Raw genomic sequence first — 26,301 nt, forward strand, 5'->3', positions numbered from 1 at the left:
GTACCGAGAAAACGGACTGGGAACAGATATACTGCGAGCTGGAAGAGGCCCAGTTATGTCACGGACACCTGCTTATGAATTACACAACATTCAATCTGCAATTCAAATCTTATGAAATTGGCCTGCCAATTATACAAAGAAATACCCGTCTCAACTGATTTATTGACTGATATTAAGGACTGATCAGCCGCAAGGGCTATCTGTATCTGTGTTGAGAAAGTTGATAATTCGATAGATAAGATATCACTGTTTTGCAATTGTTGTTATTTAAAGTGTCTGGACAGAACTTTTTTTGTTTTATTTTAGAAATAGACGTTTTTTTCTCCCTCCCGTCCCACAGACATTTTATGAAAATGAAAGGAAATCTCTCCAAAGCAAATGGAATTCCCAACCTAATGATGCACAGAAAGGGTGCAAATCCCATTTAGATTTTGGGGATGTAAAAAGCATTTACTTACCTTATTCCTGCGCATCAATAAGGTGCTCATAATGAGTACATGGGTACTAATGTCATTCCCTACCAGTAAGGGATAATGCCAAGAACCCATTGGAAGGAGGAGAGACGTGTCAGCCACCAGGTGAGAGGTAAAGTAAACCCTAAGGGTAATAGTCCTTCTTATGTTTCCCTAGGCCTAAATGAGCATTTAGTTCCACTTCAAAAATGTGAGATCAGGCAGGTCATTAAAGCAGAAAGGGACATGCAAAGTATTTTGCCTGCCTGATCTGTCAAAATTTGCATGTGCAGCTCAGCATTTGTTAGAGATACTCGGCAATACCAGCTTCCCTTGCAGGTGCAGGACCTAAATGAAATCCTGTGCACCAGCATGGGAATTAAGTCATCTTGGTCTGGCCAATCTAGAAGGCCAAAGATCAGGATGTGGAAGAAAAGGGATAAGATGGCGGTGCTCGCAACAGAACTTGGGCAGGTGAGTATCCTTTTAGGTTTCGTTTTGCTTGAACCCCTGCAGTTCTTGGGTGACCTCACTACAAAAAAATTTTTTTTAATGCTGAAGTTCATTTGTCTCAGAACAGATGTCCCCCATTAGAGGATTTTCCCTCACAGCTTTTCAAAAATTGGCTATGGAGACTGGTGACATGTCTAGCATTTTGGATTTTAGGCAGCATACACACACTCAAATTCTGTCGCAGGAAACAGTCTTTAATGGTCCTTTTCAGCAACATGCAAATTTTCACAGATGAATTAATGAGCACTGTAAATACAGCTCCGTTCTGTAATATGGAGACGAGAAAGGAACAATGAGCGAGTGGCACTCACTTCACTTCACTGGTATCCCTGTCATTCACTGTTGGCCGCTCATGGATTTGTCAGGACAAATCCATGAAGAACGTTGGGCAACCACTGTATTGCAAACTCTTGCTTGAGACAAGCCTGACCATTTGTATTGGCGATACATCATCTCTGACTTTCTATCTCTGTGACAATAGTCAAGACAAGGAGAGGATGCATAACAATATAAACTTGACAAACAATCTTAACCTCCCACAAAACTAAAACTTTGACTGTCGTACTCGTCTCGAGTGGAAATCTAGCACGATCACCCAACCCCATCCATCAATCTAATGTCAGCTTTTAATACAAAATTGTGTCTAGAGATACGCATAAAATCAATTACAAACTGCAACTCATATGGTAAGAATAAGCTTGCAAATAAGAACAAAGGTTGCACAATGCAACACAAAGGATCCATTACAAAAATCTGATTACCTTTAGGATGCTGGCACCAGTAGATTGCAATCTAATTAACATCCCAGTGAATCCAGCAGGAACATCCTATCACTTTGTATAAGAGTGCAGATATTTTTGGTCTGCTGGTGCATTAAATGTGTGTTGGGTCATTCATTAATTTATTTTAAAAGGATTTTTTGTTGTGTAAAATCACAACATGTATGGTAGGCATTAGAGGAGAATGATATCCTAGTTCTTGTTTTTCTGACATTCCTAAGGGTTTTGTTATGTGACCTATTTAAATATAATCAGTTTCCTGAACAGAGAGTGTTCCCGTTATGAAGAAACATTGGTGAGCTAAATCACCTAGTGGCTTAAGCGTCTCCTCTATTGGGTTCTTAAAATTCAAAACCAAATACAAAATTAACCCAAAAGAGTGCATTAGGACTTTTTTGTAATTTGAATATATTTTGGACGGACTGACTCCATCATACGTGAAGTGAAGTCTTCTCGTGATTTTGTGCAGGAAACTTTTTTAAGACAATAGAAAACTGCCAGTGCAGCTCAAGGAGGCTTCAAAGAAATGCTACCATGGCCTAAGATCGTTAGCTTTAACAATAGGTCTGGGAAAAGGGGGGGCCTGTATTTTTATCCAAGAATTACTTCTCTCACAGCAACAGTGAACAATGCACTTTATGAACCTCCGATTCCATCCACAGTTTCCTTTTTCCTGTCAGCTACTCCTGCACTCCTCACAAAACCAAGTCTTCAAATCTTTATATACATGTTAAGGTATCCCTGTCCTATACACAATATGAATAAATGTTTGTGGACCCTCTTCAAAATAATACAATAAAAGGTACTGTAATGCTACAATAAACAAAAACATTTAGGAAAACTGCGCAGTCCCAACTTTGTGGTAACAGTTTGGTGAAGGCCCCTTTTGGTATCTACATGTCTGAACCCCGTATATGGAAAGCCAGATGGATTAATATACCGTTTGATGAGTTTGGTGTTGGGGAAGTCAACACGTCTGTGCAAAATTTGATCCCAGTCCTATTGAACACTTCTCGAATGGGATAGAATGCAATTGTTAGCTGGGTATCTTTATTCACCATCAGTACCTGACCTTACAAATGTTACTTTGATGGAATGGGCACAAATTCCCACTATGCTCCAAAATCTTGAAGAAAGCTTTCCCAAAAGAGTGAATGGTGTTATACACACAAAGGGAGCCAACTTCATATTAATGTCTAATAATACAATAAGCTCACCATGTAATTGTCTGGCGTTCACAATAATCTAGCCTGTTTAGTGGCCTGATTTATAAAAGCTTTCTGAGGCTGGAAAGGATACACTTTCATCAGTGAAGCTTGGTGATCCAGGAAACCTGGAATGGATCTGGTCCATGATTCAAAACATTAGCTAGCAAATAGCAAATAACTTTGAACAAATCCATTTTAGGTTTGCTAGATCACCCAGCTTCACCTAAAAAAGTGTGTCCTCTCCAGCCTTGGAGAGCTTTAATAAATCAGGCTCATTGTATCTACCTGACGCACCTAAAGCTCCAAATGGACACAAGGGTTCGGGCCTGCAGTACTTTTTTCTGTGGCTTTGACTAATTACATACCATGCCAACCTGTGCATGATGTAAACAGCCCACTAAAGCTACGTAACCACACGTCGAATGGTTCTCGCCTCATAATCCGCTCAGGGCCGATATCGAGCGAGAATCTGGTGTGTGTACTGCGCCAGTCGTTCACCGTCCAAATGACCGACCTGGCGGATCCACAGACGATGGACGACTAACGATCCTAATTCAAGGGAAGAGAGAGAGTGCACAGAAGGGTGCCGCTCCGTCGCTCTCCCCCTCCCCTCTCCATACAGCAGAACGGTGCTGTATGTACAGCACTCCTTCATGCACCGTGCAGTGTTAGTTGTTGGAAAAGATCTTGAAAGATCCTTTCCAACGACTAATATTGCACGTCTGTATGCGGCTTAAGTCATGTTGGGCAACATGGAAAAATAATGAAATACATCACCAATTCCAACTGACTAATGGTTGGTCGAAACAACCGTGATCAAACTTGCCGGAGAAAAATATTGCTTTCTATTATATTACAAACGTTCCTGCTGGATTCAATAGATTTTTTTTTACAATTGTAATTTCCTTGTACTCTTTTTACGATCGCAAAGGAGATAACACTAGTAAATCATTAGATTTTTTCATAGGCATCTTATAAACTTTCTTTCTATCAATATTTCATATCTGCAATCATTTTTCCCAGCATGTACAATGCAATGTTTGACTGTTATAACATAAGCAAATCAGAAAAGATTGATATTGAAAGATTATACACACAAGGGAACTCCCTTGGCTGTCTATTAATTATCAATGTAGCTGCATATTTAGGTAGAAAAAAACTCAACCACTAAGGAAATAAACATACTAGAAACCGGCATATCCCAGGTAAAAACCTTAAGACATAGTTGATCCAGAGGAAGGCAAACAACCTTTAATATATTGATCATATATTCAACCCTGTGTATATCTGTGTATATATGTGCTGCTGCAGTGAGATGATAATGATTATTGTTATTATTATTAAACAGTATTATATATATTATGCAGTATTAAATAGGGATTGTAAATGACAAAAAGATACAGACAGTGTATACAGGAGGAAGGGAGGACCCTGCCCAGAAAAGCTTACAATCTAAGGCTAGGTACACACCTACAATAATTATCGTTTGAAAACGAACGATCCACGATTATTCCCGAATATTTTGAACGATCGCATTCTGCACAATTCTGTACATGCTGTAACGATATGCTCATTCAAATATAATTTATTAATAATGTACACACTAGGAACGATCGTTCAGTTGATGCAGGAAGTGACATGTACAGGAGAAAGTGTATCCCAGGACAATCCACGATCACTGAAGGACCGTACACACAATAGATTACGAACGATCGTTGCCCAATTAGATCCGCCCGAGCTGTCGTTCGTTTTCAGCGAGATTCCTCATTCGTTGGCATTGTTGACCAGTTGTTGTGTACTTTTTTTGTTAACAATTATTGAACAAACTTTCGTGGATCGTTCGTTTCCAATGACAATTATTGCACGTGTGTACACAGCCTAAGGGGTAGGGGAAGCACCACACACTAAGGAGGGGGGTAATGATTACTAAAAAACTTGCACTAGAGGGTCCTCTGCCATCAGCAGCCAATCAAAAAACACCTGTCAGCTTTTAGAATCTGACCTACATTAGGTAAAAGACAGTTTCCATACCATCAGATTTACACATATACATCAGTTTTATGGTTTAATAAATTCACATGACTGCACAATAATCCCAAGCATGCCAATGGCACTATAATGCATGATTTCTTGGCATACAGAGCACCTGTAATCGTAAATACTAAAGCACTGTTAGCTATTGGAGGATGAAAGCCCAATAAGTGCCCCAAAATGCAATGAATTTGGTGCAGATTTGTCACAGACAAACAATGGTGGTGACGTGAGTGGGTCAAGATTTTTGGTGTGTTGCTGTAGCTTTGAGTACAATAGAGTTACCTCTTTCCATTCTCTTTTCTTTTCTCTCCCTCTCCTCCATATATAGCACTTTTGGATCAGATAGTAACGGTACTTACTGATATCACATGGATTTGAATGCAACAAAACCTCTCTTTTTAACCTAAATCTTGAAACCTATAAATTGGGTCTTTATGCGCCAACTACCAATTGTGTCCTGGGGGAAGGTTAGTATTGTTTAATTAATAGCCCAGAGGCAAAAACCAGGGCAACGTTGATGTGTTTTGAAAAGAACAGATAAAGATATAATTGGGAGCAATAAGTGACCATCAGGTAACGGGAAGAAACCTGATTCCCATTCACTCGCTTTACACATTACTGCACCGGTATATTAAGTGTGTAATTAGTTTGATGAAATTGATTTTTTTAATGGATGCTCAACTCCATGTAGGAGGGGCAAATCTCATAAAACAGAAAGTTATGCTGAATATTGGGTGCAGAATAGCTCATGAAGGGTTTTACAGTGTCTGAATGATAAGCTTCCACCTAAGGATCATTAAGAAAATAAAATTTACCTTGCAGTAGCAGTTGGTCGGCGGTGCTCCCAATGCTCAATACAGTCTCTGTAGTCCAGCAACTCTGTGTGTCTGTATCTACAATACAGCCACATCCTGCCTGCCTCTTCCTGAACCTGCATCCTTCTTACTGGAGTTTCCCAACTACAATTTATTAACAAAAAGAATCATCTTTACCAAGCGCCTGAAATACTTTTCCCTATAACTTGTCATGTAGATTGTAAAATGAAAGCAAACATGCCTGCGGGGAATTTGTGCAGCCCAATTTTAGTCACTGCCCTCAGGTAAAGGCACCACGGAAAACTCTGACAGGTTTCAGGAAATGCAAATTGTTAAGCTCTGTAGACAATACTTAGGAAACTATTATAGTAACTTTCAGTAAGGGTGCATTTAAAATGTGTACAGACATGAAGGGAGAGGAAGGAGCGGTGAAACAGTCACTGTACAGCATTGCTCAAGTGAACCTGTTCTACTACAAACAGAGCAGCTGCTGTTGCTGGCTTCCTTCTGACAATGCTAGGTGTGGGCCTGGCATGTTGATTCTCTGGTTTTAAAGCTGTCTGAAACCTGGCCTGCAAAAGTATGCCAGGAAAGTCAAATGTTCTCATCTGTCTACTGGTTCTGGGTCAATGGCTCAAAGCTTGAATGCCAGATGGACAGCATGACAGCCAGTCAACTAGAATTCTCTGTAGGTGAGGTCAGTAATGGCTGCTATTTTGTTTCTCTAATGACTGGTTCCCTTTAAGAAAGAAGCAGCATGGCAAATGGCATGAACAAATATGGCTGTCCATATCATTAGCTATAAAAAGCAAAGAAAAAGAGAAAAAATTATATATAATGTACCTGTGTGGTTACCAACTACCCCCATACAGTTGAATAAAAGAGGTTGGGAGTGTGGTTGAACAAGTGGTTTACCAGAAGTCTAAAAGGGTCCATGGGGTCAAGAAAGAAGGGAAAGGAGGAAACATTCACCAGTTCACCACGATTCCCCTACTTGCCATACCAAAAACCATTCACTCTATTACTGTTTCGTTACCAACAAGAAAGATTTTCCAGTATTTCCACAAGCAAGGAATGTATTGTGTTTTAATGGTATTTAGGAAACCTAGCCAGTGTGCCCAATGTGTAGTAGATTCAGGATGAGAGCAGAAGGCTCCTCAGGGGTGGTACAAACCTGTTTAAACACATTGTGGTTTGTAGTGGAGCTACCTACCCTTTTGGTTACAATGGCTTGACCATTAATAATACAAAAGCAGAATACTGCTAGCACTCAGAGGTGAGAGGTGGGCGAGAGCATTCAGCGATTAGCCCACTGCAGCAGTGATAGGTTAGCTGAATTGAAGAAGGCAAAAATAGAGCAAGGTCATAAATCACATCACATCAAAGTCCTAATTCCACAATTTGGTTTGGATGTGTACTTTTGTGTGTGCAATCTATGCAATGTCTAGAAACCTCAGCAGTATTAGGTGATAGTAGCATGTGACGAACTAGCAACAGAAAACAATGCTTTCCAATATCATTTTCAGTGGAGCAGAAGTAAAGCCACAGTTTGTGAAAATGTTGTGAAAACTAAGCAAGTTCAGATAGAGATATAAACAAGTATCATAGTTTGGTTTTCCAGTTGAACAAAGCCACTTAGCCCATTCGACTGTCAGGTTTTAGTATTTGTGCAGCGTTACCTTTCACTTTTAAATAGTGCCCTCCAAAGCGATATGCTTCAAAATTCAGAGACAGAGGCGTGTTGGACTGGTCGAGAAATATATCCACTTTACTGAGCTCAATTCCTTTCCTCTCGAATGCTGGTATCAAAACTTCTCTGAAAAAAAAACAGAGAGAAGTGTCAGATGTGTTAATTGAACAGAATGAACACTCAATTGCACTGATTTACTAAAGAAACATAGGACATTTACATAGCAAAGTTAAACATTCCCTTGCAAGAAATATTCACTTAGTTTACTAAATGAAATGAAGCTCTGCTGACATCAGGAGTGTGCAAGAACAAAAACATTTAGATTTCTTGACCCGTCATTAAGTATTCCTTGCAAAGCAAATCACTGCGATCACTATAATTCAGCTAGATACGGGAACATAAAAATTCCTTACCGTGAATCCCCCCAATGATTAAAAGCTTGACATGAGATAGATCTTAGCCCCACTCTCTACTTCTGCAGCCTATAGCAAGAGCAATAACTTCTAAAGTAAAGGAATGTTTAGATAAAAAGCGAATCTGCCATAAAAAGAATAATGGAGACAGCCATTGGTGACTTCTCTTTTTAGGAATGAAAGTTCCTGGCTGCCATAGGTTCAGTGTTGTCTAAGTGGATGATCCCCAACAAGTATAAGGGTAAGGAAATAAAGTATCAGACGCAACCAGTCATCAAGAGATTTTTAGAAGAAGTCCAGCAATGGCAGCTCGATCGTAACAGGTTCACTTTACCTTATCATCCAAGAGGTTAGGGCACAAATGCGGATGAATTCCAAACAGAATTCCATATAAGATGTACAGTATGTTTGGAAACATGGTGGTTGAAATTGAGTTATCTTTGCTACCAGCTCACCTTTCCAAACTCTAATAGAAAGTATCTTTGTGACCTTTCATTTGCATTCCTGATTTAAAGGTCAGCGTGGCGGCTCAATAAGGAGCCATACTGTATAAATGAGCCGCGTCCAATGTTAATGAGCAGGTTTCTATCCTGATAAAGAGCATCATCAATGTGACAATCTTTAATCTACAGAATGACCTTTTTGTTCTCAAAGCTCTTTGATAACCGTCTGAACATGAGACATCAAATGAAAAACCGATAAGGGTCGATTCTGTCCAGGGTATCAAACAATGCTGGAATCCTCCACTGAAATATCTGGAATTCCTATTTTTAGGAGTCTGCATAGGGTTTTGTTAATTTATGTTCTGTTTTCATTAGTATATTGGTTTGATACCTGAACAATCTGAAATGTCTACAGTGACAAAAACAATTAAATGTGGTATTTTAACTGTAAAACATATTAGGACTTTATTAAAAAAATGTGTGATTAATATTGTAAAGGTTACTGTAGTAGAAGCCAATAAGATGTCAGTATCTGTAGAAGGTCTGGTATGGAAATTATAAATTAGCACTTTTTATGGCTAAGCTTTGGACTGACTTACTGAAGCCAGGAGCTGGAGTTTGTATATTTATTGTGTGTGCTTTTCTGGGATCTTAAAATGCCTAAAAACAGTTACAAACTAAAAGTTTGTAGGCACCCCTTTCGTTTGCATTCAGTTGTTAAGGTGGCAGCATTAAAAGATAATATGAACAATTGTGTGTGACCAACCTTTTGGTAACATTTGGGGGAAAGCCACTGACTCTTCTAGTATGACTGAGCACCTGTGAGAAAGCCAGCTCCATGTTTTACTGGTTTGGTATGAAGTGGCCTGTACTAATATTTAACCTCAACCCAACCAAAAATTAAATTAATTTGACTGCAGATTGAGAGCCAGCTCTTCTCCTTCAGAATCAGGACCTGACCTCACAAAAGCAATTTTGGCTACATTGGGACAAATTCCCACAAGTATGCTCCACACTCCTATGGAGTTCCTTCTCAGAGTAGTAAAGGCTGATACAGCCGAAAAGGGACGCCTCTCCATATTAATGCCCATGGGTTTGGAATTGGATGTCTAAAAACATTTAAAGGTGTGATTATCAGATGGGCACAAACCTTTGTCCATATAATGCAGCCATTCTTAACCAGGTTCCATGGAACCTCAAGGTCCACCAGAGGTTTCCAGGGGTTCCCCGAACTTTCAGTTCCCATTTCATGATGCTTGCTTAATTCTGAAGCCAACAACACTTGTTAGAACCCACTGCACAACACTAACAATCCTTTTGAATTCTCTATTTTTTCCCAATGACCGTCAAATATTCATTTTTTTGTAGGCAATCCCTAAAAACTAAAAATTATATCAAGTGCTCACCAGTGGTAAAAAGCTGATGTTTGAAAGCTACCACTACTAGCTGTCTGGTCTGTCACACATGGTTTTGTTCTCACCTTCCAATGGCTATATCTTGAACATTGTGTTTGTATTGTTCTGTGTTTTGGTGAGGGTCTAATGATAAAATGAGATGTTTAAACATAAATATCTCATTTAACCCCATTCTAGAGTCATTCTGCTGAAAGTCTATCCCCTGCATAATAGGCACCTGCAGACGATGGTGGGTGCCAAGGTCATCGACTCCACAGCCTGTACAAGAGTAATGCTTAGGCTACGCACACATGTGAAATATTTGTCGTTGGAAAGGATCTTCCACCATACTTTCCAACGACAATCGATTGCTTGATACATGAATGAGTGCTGTACATACAGCACTGTTCTGCTCTATGGAGAGGGGAGGGAGGGAGAGCGACGGAGCGACCTCCCACTGCGCTATTTTGCCTTCACTTGCAATATGATCATTTGTTGTCCATGGATTTACTAGGATGGTCATTTGGACAACAGACTGAACACACGCCTGATTCTTGTCCGAAATCAGCCCTGAACCCACTATCAGACGAGAACCATTGCACGTGTGTACATAGCCTAAGGCTTTCTCAACAAATCACTCCAGGGATGTCTTATACACTGGTTATAAAAATAAAATGCATACCCCAGAGATTTCTTCTTCATTGCTGGGACAATCTCAGTCTCTATGTCGACGTTCAGGTCAAACTTTAATGTGAAACATTCTTTACTTGGATCCTGTAGAGATAAAATATAAAAGTTATTACATTCTAAAATGCTAATAATAGATATCATGGTACAATACGACCCACAATCCCACAATAAATTGTAAAAAAGGTTTCTCAACCACAACATTGCAAAGCCCAAGGATCTTTGTTACATAAAGAAAAAATGTAAAAATGTAAAGCTACAATAGGACAACTGGTGGTATTTACCCAACTGGCTATCCATTATGGATCGCTATATTATGGCACTCTACAATAAACCTAAAAGGGGTGGGCAGCTGGGGAAAGACATACCTGCTGGGACAGTTATTATTTACTACGAACACAATCAACGTCCCTGCTCACACTATTCTGCTCCAATTGCACTACTGAAACCTTTCAATCTCTTAATTCATGTTTTTGTAATATTATCCTGTAAAGCAGCTCCTGAGGGGATAGAAGGGGACCACTATGAGTCAGATGACCTGCAGAAGGAGAGAATGGAGAGACTACCATATCAGTATATTACTGCTCCCTCGCCGTCCAATCCAGTGTTTATAAACCAGGCTTCCTCCAGAGGTTTCTAGGGGTTCCTAGAGCAATTTGTACCTCCTAAATCAGATTAACTGACACCAATAATCTTTGTGGCTATCAGTAAGGGTGATATTCTTCCCAATGGCCATCAATGTAAGAAGAATTCTTCCCACTGACCACCATAATTATATATTGTGAGCTGTTGATATAGTAATTATAGAAGGGGTTCCATGAAGACTTGAAAATTATTTCAAAATTTCCCTCAAGGTTGTGAAAGGTTGGTCCAATCGAAGGCTCAGGAGAAAACCTAGACCACACTAACAGACCTGTTGCCAAATTTGCCCTCAGCTTTACCTTTTTGATCAGATGGAGGTCACAACACATTGCATACATGAGTATAACATTCTCTTGTTTCAACTGTTTTCAACTCTAGAAAGTAATTGGAATTCTGATCGATCTACCACAAATAGAATTTCCAAAAATGTTCCTTTTATGATCAGTTGGCTGTGGATTTTAGTTGGATCATTAAATTGGATCAGAGGTGAAACTCTTCCCATATGTAACTGATTCGAATAACTTCAATATAGAACAATCAATTAATTTGGCTGACTGCTATTGGGCAGGGCTGTGTATATCTATATATCCTTAGCAGATAAAACTGCTACCTTATATGTATGTTATGGAATATTGGGGTGAGTTCATCTTTATTTAAAAAAATCTTATTTATATTGTCTGCAATCATGATATTTAACACCCAATGTTTTTTTTATGACTTGTCAACAAGGACTGCAAATAATAAAAAGTTTACAATAGACACAAAAAAAAGACTGGGAGGATAGACAACACAGAACAGATGGATAAATTTAGCATCCAATCATGATGTCATAGGGCAGACAGACCATTGTTGTGCTTTTATTTAAAAAATCCTATTATATTGCAGACCTTCATCCACAACTAGTTCTTTTTCTGGCTAATGGTATTTTGGGAAGAGCGCCTTCAAATGCTTAAAGAGACTGAAAGAGGCAACTTTGATCTCAGAAACAATGCTATGTCCTGACATGCCATACATACCAAACAGGACAACAGGCTGGTCAGATGTACAGGGGATATATGTGCAAAGAAAACATTAAACACAAATCGGAGCAGTCACTGCCCCGGAGGAGCTGCAATCTTTATGCCTTTGTATATATATAATGCAGAATATTGCTCATCCAAGGTTTCTTGAAACCTTATGATTCCTCCGGAGGTTACTAGGGGGCCCTTTGAGCAATGAGCAACTTAAGCCTCTCAGGTCAGTTTAAGTGACACCAATGATCTTTTTGGCTATCTGTAAGGGTGACATTCTTCCCAATGGCGAGCAAGGTAAGGCTACGTACACACGTCCAATGGTTCTCGCCCGATAATCGGCTCAGGGCCGATATCAGACGAGAATCTGGCGTGTGTACAGCACCCGTCTTCCATCGTCCGAATGTTCATCCTGGCGGATTCATAGATGGACGACTAACGATCCTAATGAAGAAGAGAGCGTGCAGCAGGGTGCCGCTCCGTTGTTCTCCCCTCTCCATAGAGCAGAATGCTGCTGTATGTACATCACTCATTCATGCACCGTGCAGTCGTTAGTCGTTGGAAAGGATTGTGAAAGAGCCTTTCCAACAGCAATTATTGCACGTGTGTATGCAGCCTTAAAGGCACTCTTACCACTGATTGTGGATATATTAATTATAGAAATATAGGATATAGAGGAGTAAATATAGGGGTATTGGAAATTATAGTTCCCTGAAGACCTGAATGTTATTTCAAGGGTTTCCCTGTGTTAAAAAGGTAAAGAAAGGCATACTAGTCCTTAAATGTGGTGGTTGCATTTGTTTTCTTTTTTAAGCCTTTTTTTCATTTGCTTTTACCCGGTAATCCTTTGAATTTTATCCTCATGCTCTCATTCCTCCATTGTATCTATGGAGGAAGCAATGGTCAGACTACACTATTCCACCTACAATGGACCTGTGAGGTTCCTAAATTGTATGAAATAAATGCATTATCCAAGAGCAGACATCAAGACTCCCATATGTATGTTGTAATGGAGCTCTTATCATTGTTTCTCCCCAGCACAATGTGCAGCCATCCAATGGGAGCCAACAATGGATAGGCTAAATACGTGTTGGGTCCTCATTATGAATCATGACCACAACAACCAATCAAAATATTTTCCCTGGTCAGCTGGCTTCCCATTGGAAGCATTTTATTCCTTGCACTGTTTTCGGAATAATCATGTTTATCGGCTCCCTATGGCTCTGTCAGAATTGGTACTTCACTCCAAATATCCCCGGACAATAAGTTATTTCTGACAATTGTCCAGCCTTCTCCTCCCCTCCAAGTGTCCACTCATCTTCCAGGATTTAAGGGAGGTGCGGACACCGTCCAGATATGTTAATGTACCTGGAGCTCCCTGCTTTGTTTTATAAAAATAAAGAAACAAGCTCCTGAAATAAAGAAGAGGATTGATAACTATTGTCATTTATTACACCAGCAGAGCCCCCCCCCTTCTCCACATCCAGGTATCAGCTATGCTCATTAAAAGTAAATCATTTAATTTACAATGTATCAGATGTTTAGGTAAAGGGCAGCTTTGGAATTATTAGTACATTATTGAATGTATTTCTAAAACTGACCTAGGGTAGAACCTGCCTCCTGCAGAACCTATACAGCAGAGCTCATACAAGGGAAGGGAGAAGCGGAACAAGTAGCCAATCAGTTGTGCCTCAGTGCATGGAATAGCAGGATAGAACATGAGGAAAATCAGATTTTCTCCCAGCTAGGGCTGTGTTGTATGGCAGAGCGAGGTAAATCTTAGAACCAGAAGGACAGCAATATGCAGGGTCCTCCTAGATCTAGGTCTTAGCTCCTAAATTATCCACTGACATACTAAATAAGTGATACAAGAGGCAGCAAATACGAATCCTTTTCAAGTAAGCCTGTCTAGTTATATTACATATAAGACTAAAGTGCTCAAATCCCTCATAATCTGACCTGTGACCGGTTCTCTTTAACTGACAAGCAGCAGCTTTGTACTGTTGGTGTTTGGTGAATATATTGCCATAGTAATAATAATTCCCCATTTCCACTTCAACTTCCTATCCCCTGGGTAATCCCCGTCTTCCGTCTTCTTCTTTCCTTTTCCTCTTTGGCTTGCAACTGGCAGGCTGCCTGACTTCACAAAAACAATTTGCAAGACATTGCTTTAGTTGCTTGTAGATATTATTGTTAAATTTTAATCCAATGATTTTGTGAATATTTTAAAAAACATATATACATATATTTATATATATCATTCATAGTCCCTTACATATTAAACAGCACATGCTAATGTGTGATAATGTCTCTTTTAGCCAGCAGGTGGAGCTTTAGGCTTTTTTTCATGTTTTTTTTTTATTTTTGCTACTTTGTTGTAAAAAACCTGTTTACACAGCTCGGTAGCCCATGCTGGAATATATATAGTTAAATGTACATTATTAAATCAGATCAGTGACCAGTGTCACCAGTGTTAGCTTAACTATGTACACTAAGTGCTCCCTTTTCCTTCTAAACAATTCCTGCTAAGGTCTCTTGTTCTATGGTTCTTGTGCTATGATATCTCTTTGGATAACCCATGGTGCTCTGGGGATATAAGACAAGACGTGTTCTAGGACTACAGAACAACTATCCTGTCCTCTATAAAATAACGAGGACATAGCCTTTAGTCTATTGAGATATCCTGGAAAAATGCTATCTGATAACTTGCTGCACACTTTGCCTCTGCTGCCTGTTTTCAGTTCACAGTATTTGGCATGATTTGTGCAGCAAATTCCTGTAATACAGACCAGTCGTTGCTTATTTTTCCTTGTACCGGTCTTGTACCCGCCCCTAGAACTGCAGTGGGTGGGGCTATTGGCTGCCCTCTCAAACACTACTACCCTGCACAGGGTATGTGATATCACTTGGTGCACACAAAGAGGGTTTATATTCTTTGAGGCTATTGAGGATTATATTTAAATGAAGGTTTTTGTGTTGAGGCCATCTTTACCAATAAAAAGGAGCAAATAGGATAATTTATTGTTAGGTCATTCACTTCAACTTTCTTGCCCCTTATCATTGAATGATTTTCCTTACCATGTGTGATCGCACTGTGTAACAACTCCTGGTCAGAGCTGATGTCATATGAATTTGTCTTTTTGGTGAAGATGAAATTATGAACTACAAGGAAGTGTTCCGACCTCCTTTTATTCCAGATACATGACAGATCATGCTGTAACACAACCACAAATCATTCATCATGTGAATAAGGAAGTCATACTGTGGCCTTTGGATGGGATGATGCGTCTGCTTGTCCAGACATGATACCTCCCTGCCAGACAGATGTCAGGAGCTGGAGATCCCATTGTATTCATGCATATCAGGGCTGCTTTAATAATGGAACACCTGCACCAGGACCAGCACAGCAGGGAGTCCAGCAGGAGACTCCATCTGCCTGCCGCTGAAGTCTCAGCTGTGTGTTGCTGTAAATTTGTATATTTTACGTCACTTTACTGCAGAACAGGGTAACACATAGGGCTAGGTAGGGTGCCATTTATTTTATTGCACTGACTAGAGCACCACAATCCATGCATATGAACCATCTGTACCTTTAGGTGCCATGGTAAATACCAAAATGCGGAGAAGGTGCAGATACATTGAAATCTGAATTGCAATGTGTTTGCAGACCATTTAAATGAATAACAATGTCAGTGTTCAACCCAGAATTTTTTTTATGTTGGGTAGGATGAAATTGTAGGCGTCTATGTATTGTGACCCAACTCTTCAGTAACCGGGCAGGCTGGTGCAGGTGGTGCGCCCAGCTAAAAGAGGCTGGAGAGAACACTGAATGTGTGTTAAGGCAATTCGTTATGGTGTGTACAGTACTGCAACAATCTAATGTAGATGGAGAGATAAGTTGTATTAGTACTTGATATTGGCTCGGTATTCCCTGAATACTAAAATAGTGTTGGGCAGTGTAGTACATTGCATTGTGCAGCCAGTCTAACATGGGGAAGTGGCTACCAGGAGAAGACAGAAGTGAAGTGACATCATCATTGTACTGCTGCTACTCCTTTATTATCCAATGGGCTGGGGAGGTAACAAGCTGTACTAGCTATCTGCAACACAAAAGTGTAGTGGCACCATAATAATTGGGCTGTCTAGCAAGGGTGCAGACCACATGCTTAGATGAATAGAATAACAAATTCTTCTTCAGCTAGAAGATTCCACATTCAAGTTTCACTGATCAGAATTCACACAGGGCAAAGTTTTATTGTAATTCCCACCTCCCTGGCAGGACATACCTACAATTTCTTTGTTTATTTCTCTGTATTAAGCTGCCAGGAGTGAAAAAAAAAATTGGTCTCTGGGTATTGACCTGTTGTTGTCACAGAGGGTCGGGGAAAGTCCTCAGCCCTCTGTAAGTTACAAATGACTTGCACAGGGCTGTTGTATTTCAGTCCCAATAGATGAAAGGAGTGCTGGGGGAGCAAAAAAAAGGTGTAAAGGGTGGAAGGGGGGCAACCTTGCTTTACTATGTTTGGGCAGAGTACAGGTTCACTTTAAACTTGTGTATAGAGTCCTTACAAAGTTATTTTCAAAAAGGTTAGTAAACCCAGACATTTGCATCTCTTAGATTGTAAGCTCTTCTGGGCAGGGCCCTCTCCCCTTCCTGTGTCACTGTTTGTATATGTCTGTCATTTGCAACCACTAGTTATTGTACAGCGCTGTGTAATGTTGGTGCTATATAAATACTGTATAATAATATTAGTAATTTGCATCCTTTGACCAAAGGCGTAATCAGATTGATGAATTTATGGGGTCTTCCTTCTCTGATTCCTGCAGTGATGGCGACAGCGATATAGAATATGCAACCCATCATTGCAAAACTCTTACATTGCTTAGCCTACGTACACACATCCAATGGTTCTCGTTTCATAATCGGTTCAGGGCCGATATCGGACGAGAATCTGGCGTGTGTACAGCTCCCGTCCTCCATGGTTCTGGTGGATCCACGGACGATGGAAGACAAACGATCTGAATGGAAGCGAAGTGGGAGAGCGCAGTGGGGTGCCGCCCTGTCATTCTCCCCCTCCCCTCTCCATAGAGTAGAACGGTGCTATATGTACAGTACTCACGCATCATGAAGTCCTTAGTTGCTGGAAAGGATCATGAAAGATCCTTTCTAACGACAATTATTGCATGTGTGTTTGTAGCTTTACACAGGAAAAGAAAAAGAAACTAACTCCTCCACAGTTCTCTAAAACACTTATTTGCTTTCATACCTTGAGGCTGCTCCCAAGTGGATGGATTTAGAGTGCAGTGCTGATGAAATCTTTGACACCAAGTCCCAAACCACCACCCTGCCTCCCTATACACCGTGCTGTTTAAAATTATTCTGCAACACTTTCTAGAGAATTCTGAGCCTGTCAAGTAAATATCTGTGCCAAAGGCTAGACCTGGACTGGCACCCTAAAGTGCAGCTCAAGACAAAATCTAGGGCTTTGTACACACGTGTATTGATTGTCGTTTGTCTTTCACGATCCTTTTTAATGACAAACGACTGCATGATGCATGAACGAGTGCTGCACATACAGGAGGGGAGGGGGGAGAACAACGGAGTGGCACCCCGCTACGCTCTCTCCCCTTCATTTTCATTACGCTCTTTCATCGTCCGTTGTCCGTGGATCTGCCAGGACAGTCGTTTGGACAAAAGCTAGGGGAGCAAAAAAAAAGGAGTATAGAGTGGAAAGGGGGGCATCCTGTTGCTTTGCTATGTTTGGGCAGAGTACAGGTTCACTTTACTCAAAAATTAGCGCTGTACACATGCCAGATGCTCATCCGATATCAGCCTTGAGGCGATTATCGGACGAGAATCATCTGACGTGTGTACCCAGCCTAAGTTTGCTATTTTATAGGGAACATCTAGACCACAGGCAATACTAATGACCAGATTCTTGGCTTCTGCCTGCCAAAACTTTGCTATGAGTCCCAGTGATTTCAAGGTATACTTCCACCTAGAAGGCAGCCACAGCTTACTGGTCTGCTAATAATTTCTGCTAATTTCTGTTGGCTAAAGAAAGCGTGCCATAATTGGTAGTGTTGGTAAAGGTGGGTGAACCTAAAGGATGAGATGTATTGGGGCGCACCTTATATTATTTCCTGGAATCAGCTTCTTTTACAGGTACAGTAGGGTTAAAAATTTCCATATGATACTTCCAGGTGTATGGGATAACATCTCCTTTGCTGGATTCTGGGTTCCCCCCAAAGGTCCTTTCACCATTACTGTGTTCTGTAGTTACGTAGGGTCCCTTCTACAGAGTCCGGTGGAGGAGATATATTCTGACACACCTGGAAATGTCAGATAAAGGTTCTAACACTTCCAAGAGCCACAAAAAAGCTGTCAGTGGTTCTTCCAGCCCTTGAAGAAGATCCCCTTTTGCCATTTGCTTGACACGTAAATATTCAGCCTACACAGAGTACCTCTCATTGAGAATACCGTAAAGGAGAACTCCAGCCAAGACATTAAGCTAATCCTAGAATATAGACATTCTTCACTTTGGTTTTTTTGTAAGCTAAAGCAGCCAGCGAGCTGAAAGTCACCCCTGCTGACCACAGTTTACCAATCTGGAAACAGGGTCACCTAGATGAAACAAACTGCACTATGTGCATTAACCAGTTGATGTACTGCCCCATACAGAATAGCCAAGCCAGCTTAACATCCAGCCAAATGTGAGACAAGCCTCAGGCACCCACACCGCTCAATCAACAAAGAAAACATATCTGAGTCAGTTAGGTAAGGCCTGTTATTCTGATAGGATAGGGTATTTTGTTGAAGTTTGGCTCCAGCTGGATTGTGGCCCCTGGGGAGGAAGTAGGATTTACGCACTAAGTGTCCACATGTAGGGGGGATATTTACATCATAACAATGACCGAAAAAATGGAACAGAGTCTTACATCTGTGTGCCTTCTCCTTGTTTTCTTCTTTGTTAACTTCAGCCCCGCAGCCTTCTTCTCTCTGAACAATGCAACAAAGGAAGAAAATTAAACATTAGAAATTAAGTATAAAAGAATTGGAAAGTTACAAAACTGACAGTGAAATATGTCTCTGAAAAACTATATTGGAGAGATCTATCCACAGATGCTCAAGGCCTGCATGGGTCTCCCACCTTCTCTGCATTTAGGTCTGGGTTTCCACACATGCTGTGCCCATTGTGAAGATTCACACCATCTCTGTGCTGATTTCCCAGGTCTGTACACATGCTGTGCCCATTATAAAGAGTTCTCAACATCTCTATGCTGGGTTCCTGGGTCTGCATACCTACTGTGCCCATTATAAAATGTTTCCATTATCCCTGCACTTGTTCCCAGGTGTGCACACCTATTGCACCTATTATGAGGGTCTCCCACTATTGAATTCCCTGGTCTGCACACCTGCTCAGTCTATTATGTGGGGTTCCCAGCATCCTTGTGCTGAATTATTATTAGTAGTATATTATGGAAAGTGTAGCAGGGGGGATAGAACAAACAAACATGAGCTATTGCACTCAAACTCATAACTGGTGGAGTGGCAAGGAGTGTGTCCTTAGCTTACTTTGTACTAAAAGGTATCCCAAGCTGGGAGATAGAGAGGTTTCACTGAGCTGGGAGATATACAAAAGTTTAGTATTTTGGTGTTCAGTTTTCCAGGGATTGAGGACAAGAAGTTCATTACAAAACCAACACAAATATTTTCGAAAGTCCTTAATAAGGTTTACAGAACTGCAAAGTAATATGGTAACTATGGAGTCATCCTATCTATCCTGTCGAGCAGTATTTCTTAACCAGGGTTCCTCCAGTGCAGAGGTCGCCAACCAGTGGTCCATGAGAAAATTTTGGCAAGATCTGTGGACCATGTCCCCCGTATGAATTTCAGGCTTAGGGGGGTGAGCGTGTTGTGTTTCTGGACACAACTCGCTCACTCTCCCATCGCAGCCTCAGACCTACGATGGGAGAGTGGGTAGGTTCTGGCATCATGACGTCACTCTGGGGGAAGTTTCTTCCCCTTTGAGTGGCATACATCCCCCCGCACATGCTTAATCTGGAGTCCATAAATTTAGTGGTCTGTGACTGGTTTCTGGGGGTTCCTTGGGCAATGAGCAGTTTGTGACTCTCGGGTCAATTTAACGGACACCAATGTTGGTTATCTGTAAAAGTGATTCTTCCTATTGGCCAGCAATGTAAGAGGGATTCTTCCAACTGACCACCTGGCTAATACAGTGTATAGTAATTATATCCGGAGTTCCCTAATGACCTGAAAGTTATTACAGGGGTTCCTCCCTGTTAAGAAAAAGAAACCCTGATGTGCATCGAGGCTGTTTTCTCAAATCAATGTCTGTGTAGGAGCTTGGAGCCCCCCTGGAGGATAAGACAATCACACCACCCAGAGAAGGTTCTGAGAACAAATATTATATGGATAAACGCATGTGGATCCCTTCTAAATGGCTGTCATGTGTTTCCAGTAAAATGAAGTGTCAATAATACAGCATACAAAGACATTTGTGTACATCCATTTAGAGAAGAGCCATTTCTGTCGCAGCATGACCATACCCCTGTGCACAATGCTCCATAAAGACATGGTTTAGCGAGTTTGGTGTTGAGGAACTCAAGGCACAGAACCCTCATCTTATCTGCATTGAAAAACTTAGTGGAACACTAATCGTAAGTGAGATCCTTCCATCCAACAACACTAGCTGATCTCACAGACCTGAAGAAGAGAAAGTTGCTTGTACGCATTCTTTGCAACTGGCAGCTAAATGTGCTAGAAAATGGGCACAAATACCCACAAGCAGGTGTGGAACAGCTTTCTAAAAAATGGAGATTATAGCCACATGGGGGAACAACTCCATATTAACGGCCATGGATTTAGAATGGGATGACCTCGTATAGATATGGTGGTCAGCTGTGCATAAACTTGTGATTTCAATAGCAAAGTCATTGTTAGATTTTTAGGATTGACATCATCTTTTAGCATACTGAATTCAGTATTATTCCGGACAGGATGCTGAGCCCTGTGCTCAATATTTGCTGGCACAGCTGGGTGTTATAAGGAAATTGCTTGTGGACAGGATTTCTATACACACCCCAAGCATTAGCAGTGCAGGAAAAGGCGAAGAATAGATGTGTCACAGCACAATCATATGATGTCGAGCTAGGCAAGGATATGAAAATAGGTGAGAACTTCCAAAAACAATACATGGTGTACTTGAGACATCCCCCTGATGAGAGCGAGAGTCACTTTTCTCAGGTCTCTCCCATCACTAAAAACAAGTGCTCAGATCTTATCCATTTCAACTACCTGTCAAGTAAATAATTATTTTTATTAATTTTATTTAAAAAAAGGGTTGCTGATCTTATTGGTCTATGTTACCTTTTTTTTTTTTCTCTTGTAATTCTAAATATAAAGGGGGCAGACATATCGGCTCCTGACATGCTCAGGATTTGCTAATGGATTCTGGATTCATTCCTACTACAAGGTACACATATTAGATAAGCATTGGTCGTGCCTGTCCAGGCTAAGAATCGGTCCACAGCAGTCGCCTGATACCACTCAATGATTTGCTGCAGCAGATCAATGAACGATGATTGGGAATGACTGCTATGCATGTCAATGGAGGAGAGCCCAGGGGGGTGCCGCTCTTTCTTCCTTCCCTCTCGATAGAACAGAATGGTGCTTCCTTTCCTCTCTATATAGAACAGAATGGTGCTATGTGTACGGCGCTTGTTCGCTCATCTGTTACTGGACATTATATAAAAGATTTGTACCAACAACAAAACTCCTACGTGTGTACATAGCCTAAGAGAGTGCATTACTGTGTCCTATATTGCAATGCACAGCCGAGTGTGACCATCTGTTGCAATGCTGACCCCATTCATTGCACACTAAAAAAAGACAAACATGCATGCCGCCTTGCATTGTAAAAATGCACTGCAGCACAACGCATAAGGGGGAACATCATTGCTTTTTATGTGAAGTCTGATGTCCTTGCACATCACGCATTGGATCTGATTTAATAAAGCTCTCCAAGATTAGAGAAGATAGACTAATATGGGAGAACTTGGGTGATCCAGCAAACCTGGAGTACATCTGGCCTAGGATTAAAAACATTTGCCTACTAATAGAAGGTGATTTTAGGAAATTTCTGGTTTGCTGGATCCCCCAGGTTCTCCCATGATCTCTCCAGTCTTGAAAAGCTTTAATAAATCAGGTTGATTATGTGAATATTTCCTTCCTTCTGTCTTCCTGCAGGTGCATTCCTTTACTGAAATCTAAAGAAAGCCCCTTATTTGCAGCTTACACAGTGCTTTGGAATCCCCATGTGATAGCACTGATAAGAGTTTTTTGCATACCTGGAAGCACAAGGTATTTTCTTTTGGTCCCAGGAGCCAAGCAGAGTGACAGTTGAGTAAAGGAAAGGTAAGTATATTATACGGGTAAATTGATAGGTTGCACTGGTTGAAAAGAGAAACTAATAGATTGGCTTTAAAGAGATAGGCTAAGCAATAACACATGGAGTGTTTGCTCCCCCTAGTGGATGATAAATAAATATTTTTTTTATTGCAATAAGAAATTATGGAAATTAAGGTATGTTATTATGTGAAAGTTAATTGAAAATGTGTTCCTAATTTACGCGCAGCAATCACAAAACACAAAATAAACAAAAATACATTATTATGTTCTCTACAAATATCAATAAACACAATATATACCAATATGTTGGTAAGATACCAGAGTAACAATCCTTTCAGCCTTTTTCCTCACCCAAGATTATTGTGTTCACAAATTAGTCATTAGTGGTATGAAATATTCAGTAAGGATTTATTCACATCTCAGCTTAAGTGATTCAAAAATGCATACCAGCTCCTTGACACGTTTGGTACTAACAATACTTAGTCATAAGCAGAACTGTAATATTTTTAAAGGGTGATTTACACTTTAATGCAGCCATTATCAACCAGTATTCCTGTAGAGGTGGATCAGGGTTTCTTACGTTATAGGTGCATGACAATTTTTTAAACCTATCCATAATAGAGACATTCTGACCTCCCCTGTAAGGAAGTATTTGGCTCACAGGTCACCATTGTAAGACGTCATTTACTACCTGAACCAAAAAATTGTTTTAGTAGGGGTTCCCCAAGACATAAAAATGAGTTCCCCTTGAAAATGTGAGAAATGCAAGTAGGGCTTGTTGTAATACCTATTCATTCCAATAGGTGGCACACTTGTACTTCTGCATTGCTCCAAATATTTGCTGCATTTTGAGCTATTTTAGGAAAATACTTAATATGCATTGTGCTAGATTCCTTTCTTCACCTGTATGTTTGTTATGTAAATTAGAAGAATGATATGTAAAAAAAATGTGTGTGGCCCAGTTGTGAGCACATTATAAGTGACACATTGGCCTTGTTTATTAAGGTGCTTGGGAAAAGCAGAGTCTCAGACAGTCTGTTATCACATAGCGATCAGCGACTGTCAAACCTGTCCACAAAATATCAGATTGGAGGGTTGGAGAACGGTCTCACTATGTGCAATGCGGTGCAAAGAAAGCCATGTCTGATGTTCTTACTATTATTATTATTATTATTATTAATATTAATAATAATAAACAGGATTTATATAGCGCCAACATATTACACAGCGCTGTACATTAAAATGTGTTGCTAAAATACATTGCTAAATGCATTCCTACAACATATATATATATACATTTTTTAAATTTATTCAAGCACCTGAAACTGCCCTGGTATCATCCACTTGCAGTTATGTTACAGTACAAGAGGAACACTGATAGGAGGAAACAGAAGAGTGACAGAGAAAGTGGCATATCAGTTTGATGCTACTCCTTTCACTGTCCAATCACAGGCTGGAGGAGGGATCAGACTTGTAAGTCTCAGTCACGGAATCATGGAACTCGGGGCAATTGTGACAATAAGTGGAAAACAAAGGGACAATCAGGGCAATATTTTGGCAACAAATGGGAAATGGTGGCAACACATGGGCAGCAAATGGAGAATCGTGGGATTATGAGGGTACAGCGATAGATGGCAACCAAGGAGCAATAATAACACATGGGTAAAAAAGCATGAATCAATACAGCTCAGTCTGTCTACGCTTATGCTCACCTACCTTCACCCATTACTGCTATTCTATGCATGGCTGGCATAGGCACCTCATGCATGTGGCCACAGGTGGGGGTACTACAGAAACAGATATCACAACACCAGAACCCTGCTCCTCTCCTCCTTTGCATGAGAAGTTAGAGAAAACAGAAGTCCATCTTTTGCAGCTTCCGGTGATGGGGTGGCAACAATGCTGCACTGCTCCTGAATTCAGAGCAGTGTTGCCACTCTCATGTAGGCTGTGTCTGATTATAATACATTGGGATATGAATATGCTGGTTGTGGCTATCAGCATTGTTACGGCTGATTCACAAACCTGTAATTTGTCGATCAGCACCTGACCACACCCAGGCCCGCCCACTGCTTTTTGGATTGACAGCACTGACTCCTCCCACTGAGATCTGCAGTGTCTGGGAGGGGGAGTGTGTGGACATAAATGAAGAAGGATTCGGATTATTCAGGTAAAGGTTTTTTTGTTTACTGTTTGAGGTTTGTGTATCATATTGTAAGTCAATTTGGTACATATTTGTACCGTCATACAGATTCCTTTAGTTAAACCTAAGGCTTTGCAGAAACAGAAATATAAATGTGAAATTTCTAGGTTTACATTGATATCTGTCATTCCACTCTACAACAGTTGCTATAGCTCCCCTCCCACGCGGCCTTATTAATTACCCCTCTAGCTACTTTGTTACCCCTGAGCACAAGACTCCGGAGACCTGATGGCTGCGACCTTTGTCCCGGGCCCACCAATGCCTGTAAGGCCTTTCACAGCAGCGGGGAATTTGCTGCAAATCTGATTTATGATTATGAAACAAATGAACTGAAAACATGTACACAATATTCAACATGCCTGACCAGGTTTACTGTCTGCAATTCACTTGTTGCTAAGTAAGAGAAGGTCATCACCCCTTTAAATATGGTTTCAGGGAGAACACAAGTGTTTCGGGGCAGATTTTATGAGGATGGATTGCCATCTGTTTTTTCCTGCTTGTACAAAAGATCAGACAAAATGTTCTGAGGAAAGGGGGAGTATAAAGTAGAAACATTAAGGACATGTTAAAAAAAAAAAAAAAGAGTGAGAAAACATATTGATGGAGAAAGAATTAAAGAGAGAAACGCGATGAAAACTAAAACAAATGTAAACTAAATGTAAAGCCAAAACTTTTTTGTTTCTTTTACTTTTAAATATTGTGACTGCTATCTATGGCCCTTCTGGGGCCATTCACTCCTTTGTTTGTTCTGATGATCATTGTCTCTGGGTCAAAAACTAACACAGAACCCGAAATTCTATAGTTATCAGAAGAATTGGAATGGAGGAATAATCTCTCAATGGCAACACCTGTTTCTATCATTATCTGGAAGAGAGAGATTTTTTTCTTACTTCTGTACCAGATGTAAGGGAAAAGCTTCCTAGTAGTAGACAAGGCACACTGATGTTTTTTTTATCCTTCACCAGTCTATCAAAAATTGATTTAGATATAGTTTAATATTGGAGAAATTTGTTCCTATGCATAGGGGAATTCCTTCCTGAAAGCCCCATTGTACAGACCATACAACAAGTTGCCCGATCCAACAAAACGACCAAACAATGCAACAGGACCAAGCAGTGTAACTACAAGACCAAAAAGTGCAACAACAAGGTCAGGCAGTGCAACCAAACCAAGAAGTTCAATAACAAGACAAGACAACAAAAAACAAAACTGGGCCCTACAAGACCAAGAGCAGGTCATGAAACAACAAGGCCACAATCTGCAACATTAAGGCCAGGTTTTGCAACAAAAAGATCAAGAACTTCAACAACAAAACCAGACCTAAGACAACACTGGGTCCTTCAGCCACCAGACAACCCCTCAAATAGGACCAGGCTCTGCAACAACAAAATCATGAACTCCAACTACAAATCCAGGCCAGAACACAAGGGTACAACTTTGCAACCGCAAGATCAAACTCTGCAAAGACAGGATCAGGTCCCAAGAACTCAGGCTCTGGGAAGATCAGGCTCTGGGACTCCAAGACCAGGTTCCTTATCAAGGCCAGGCTTTACAACACCAAACAACAAATTCAGACCCCAATACTA

General features: G+C 40.6%; 1 protein-coding gene across 5 annotated transcripts in view; it reads right to left on the minus strand.

Annotated features, from left to right (window-relative positions):
* Positions 1–26,301, minus strand: part of PLEKHG5 (pleckstrin homology and RhoGEF domain containing G5) — a 205,894-nt gene that overhangs the window by 55,035 nt on the left and 124,558 nt on the right. For 4 of the 5 annotated variants that reach the window (XM_072425728.1, XM_072425726.1, XM_072425727.1 and 1 more), the window contains 3 exons: positions 19,020–19,080; positions 10,424–10,515; positions 7,481–7,617 (listed from right to left, as the gene is read on the minus strand). In XM_072425728.1, the coding sequence (XP_072281829.1) occupies positions 7,481–7,617; positions 10,424–10,515; positions 19,020–19,080 (290 nt within the window). Of the gene's footprint in view, positions 1–5,801; positions 5,943–7,480; positions 7,618–10,423; positions 10,516–19,019; positions 19,081–26,301 lie in introns of those variants that run through there. The other variant, XM_072425733.1, reaches the window with a different exon arrangement.

The sequence above is a fragment of the Pyxicephalus adspersus genome, chromosome 11 (genome assembly GCF_032062135.1).
Source record: "Pyxicephalus adspersus chromosome 11, UCB_Pads_2.0, whole genome shotgun sequence".
Lineage (NCBI taxonomy): Eukaryota > Metazoa > Chordata > Amphibia > Anura > Pyxicephalidae > Pyxicephalus > Pyxicephalus adspersus.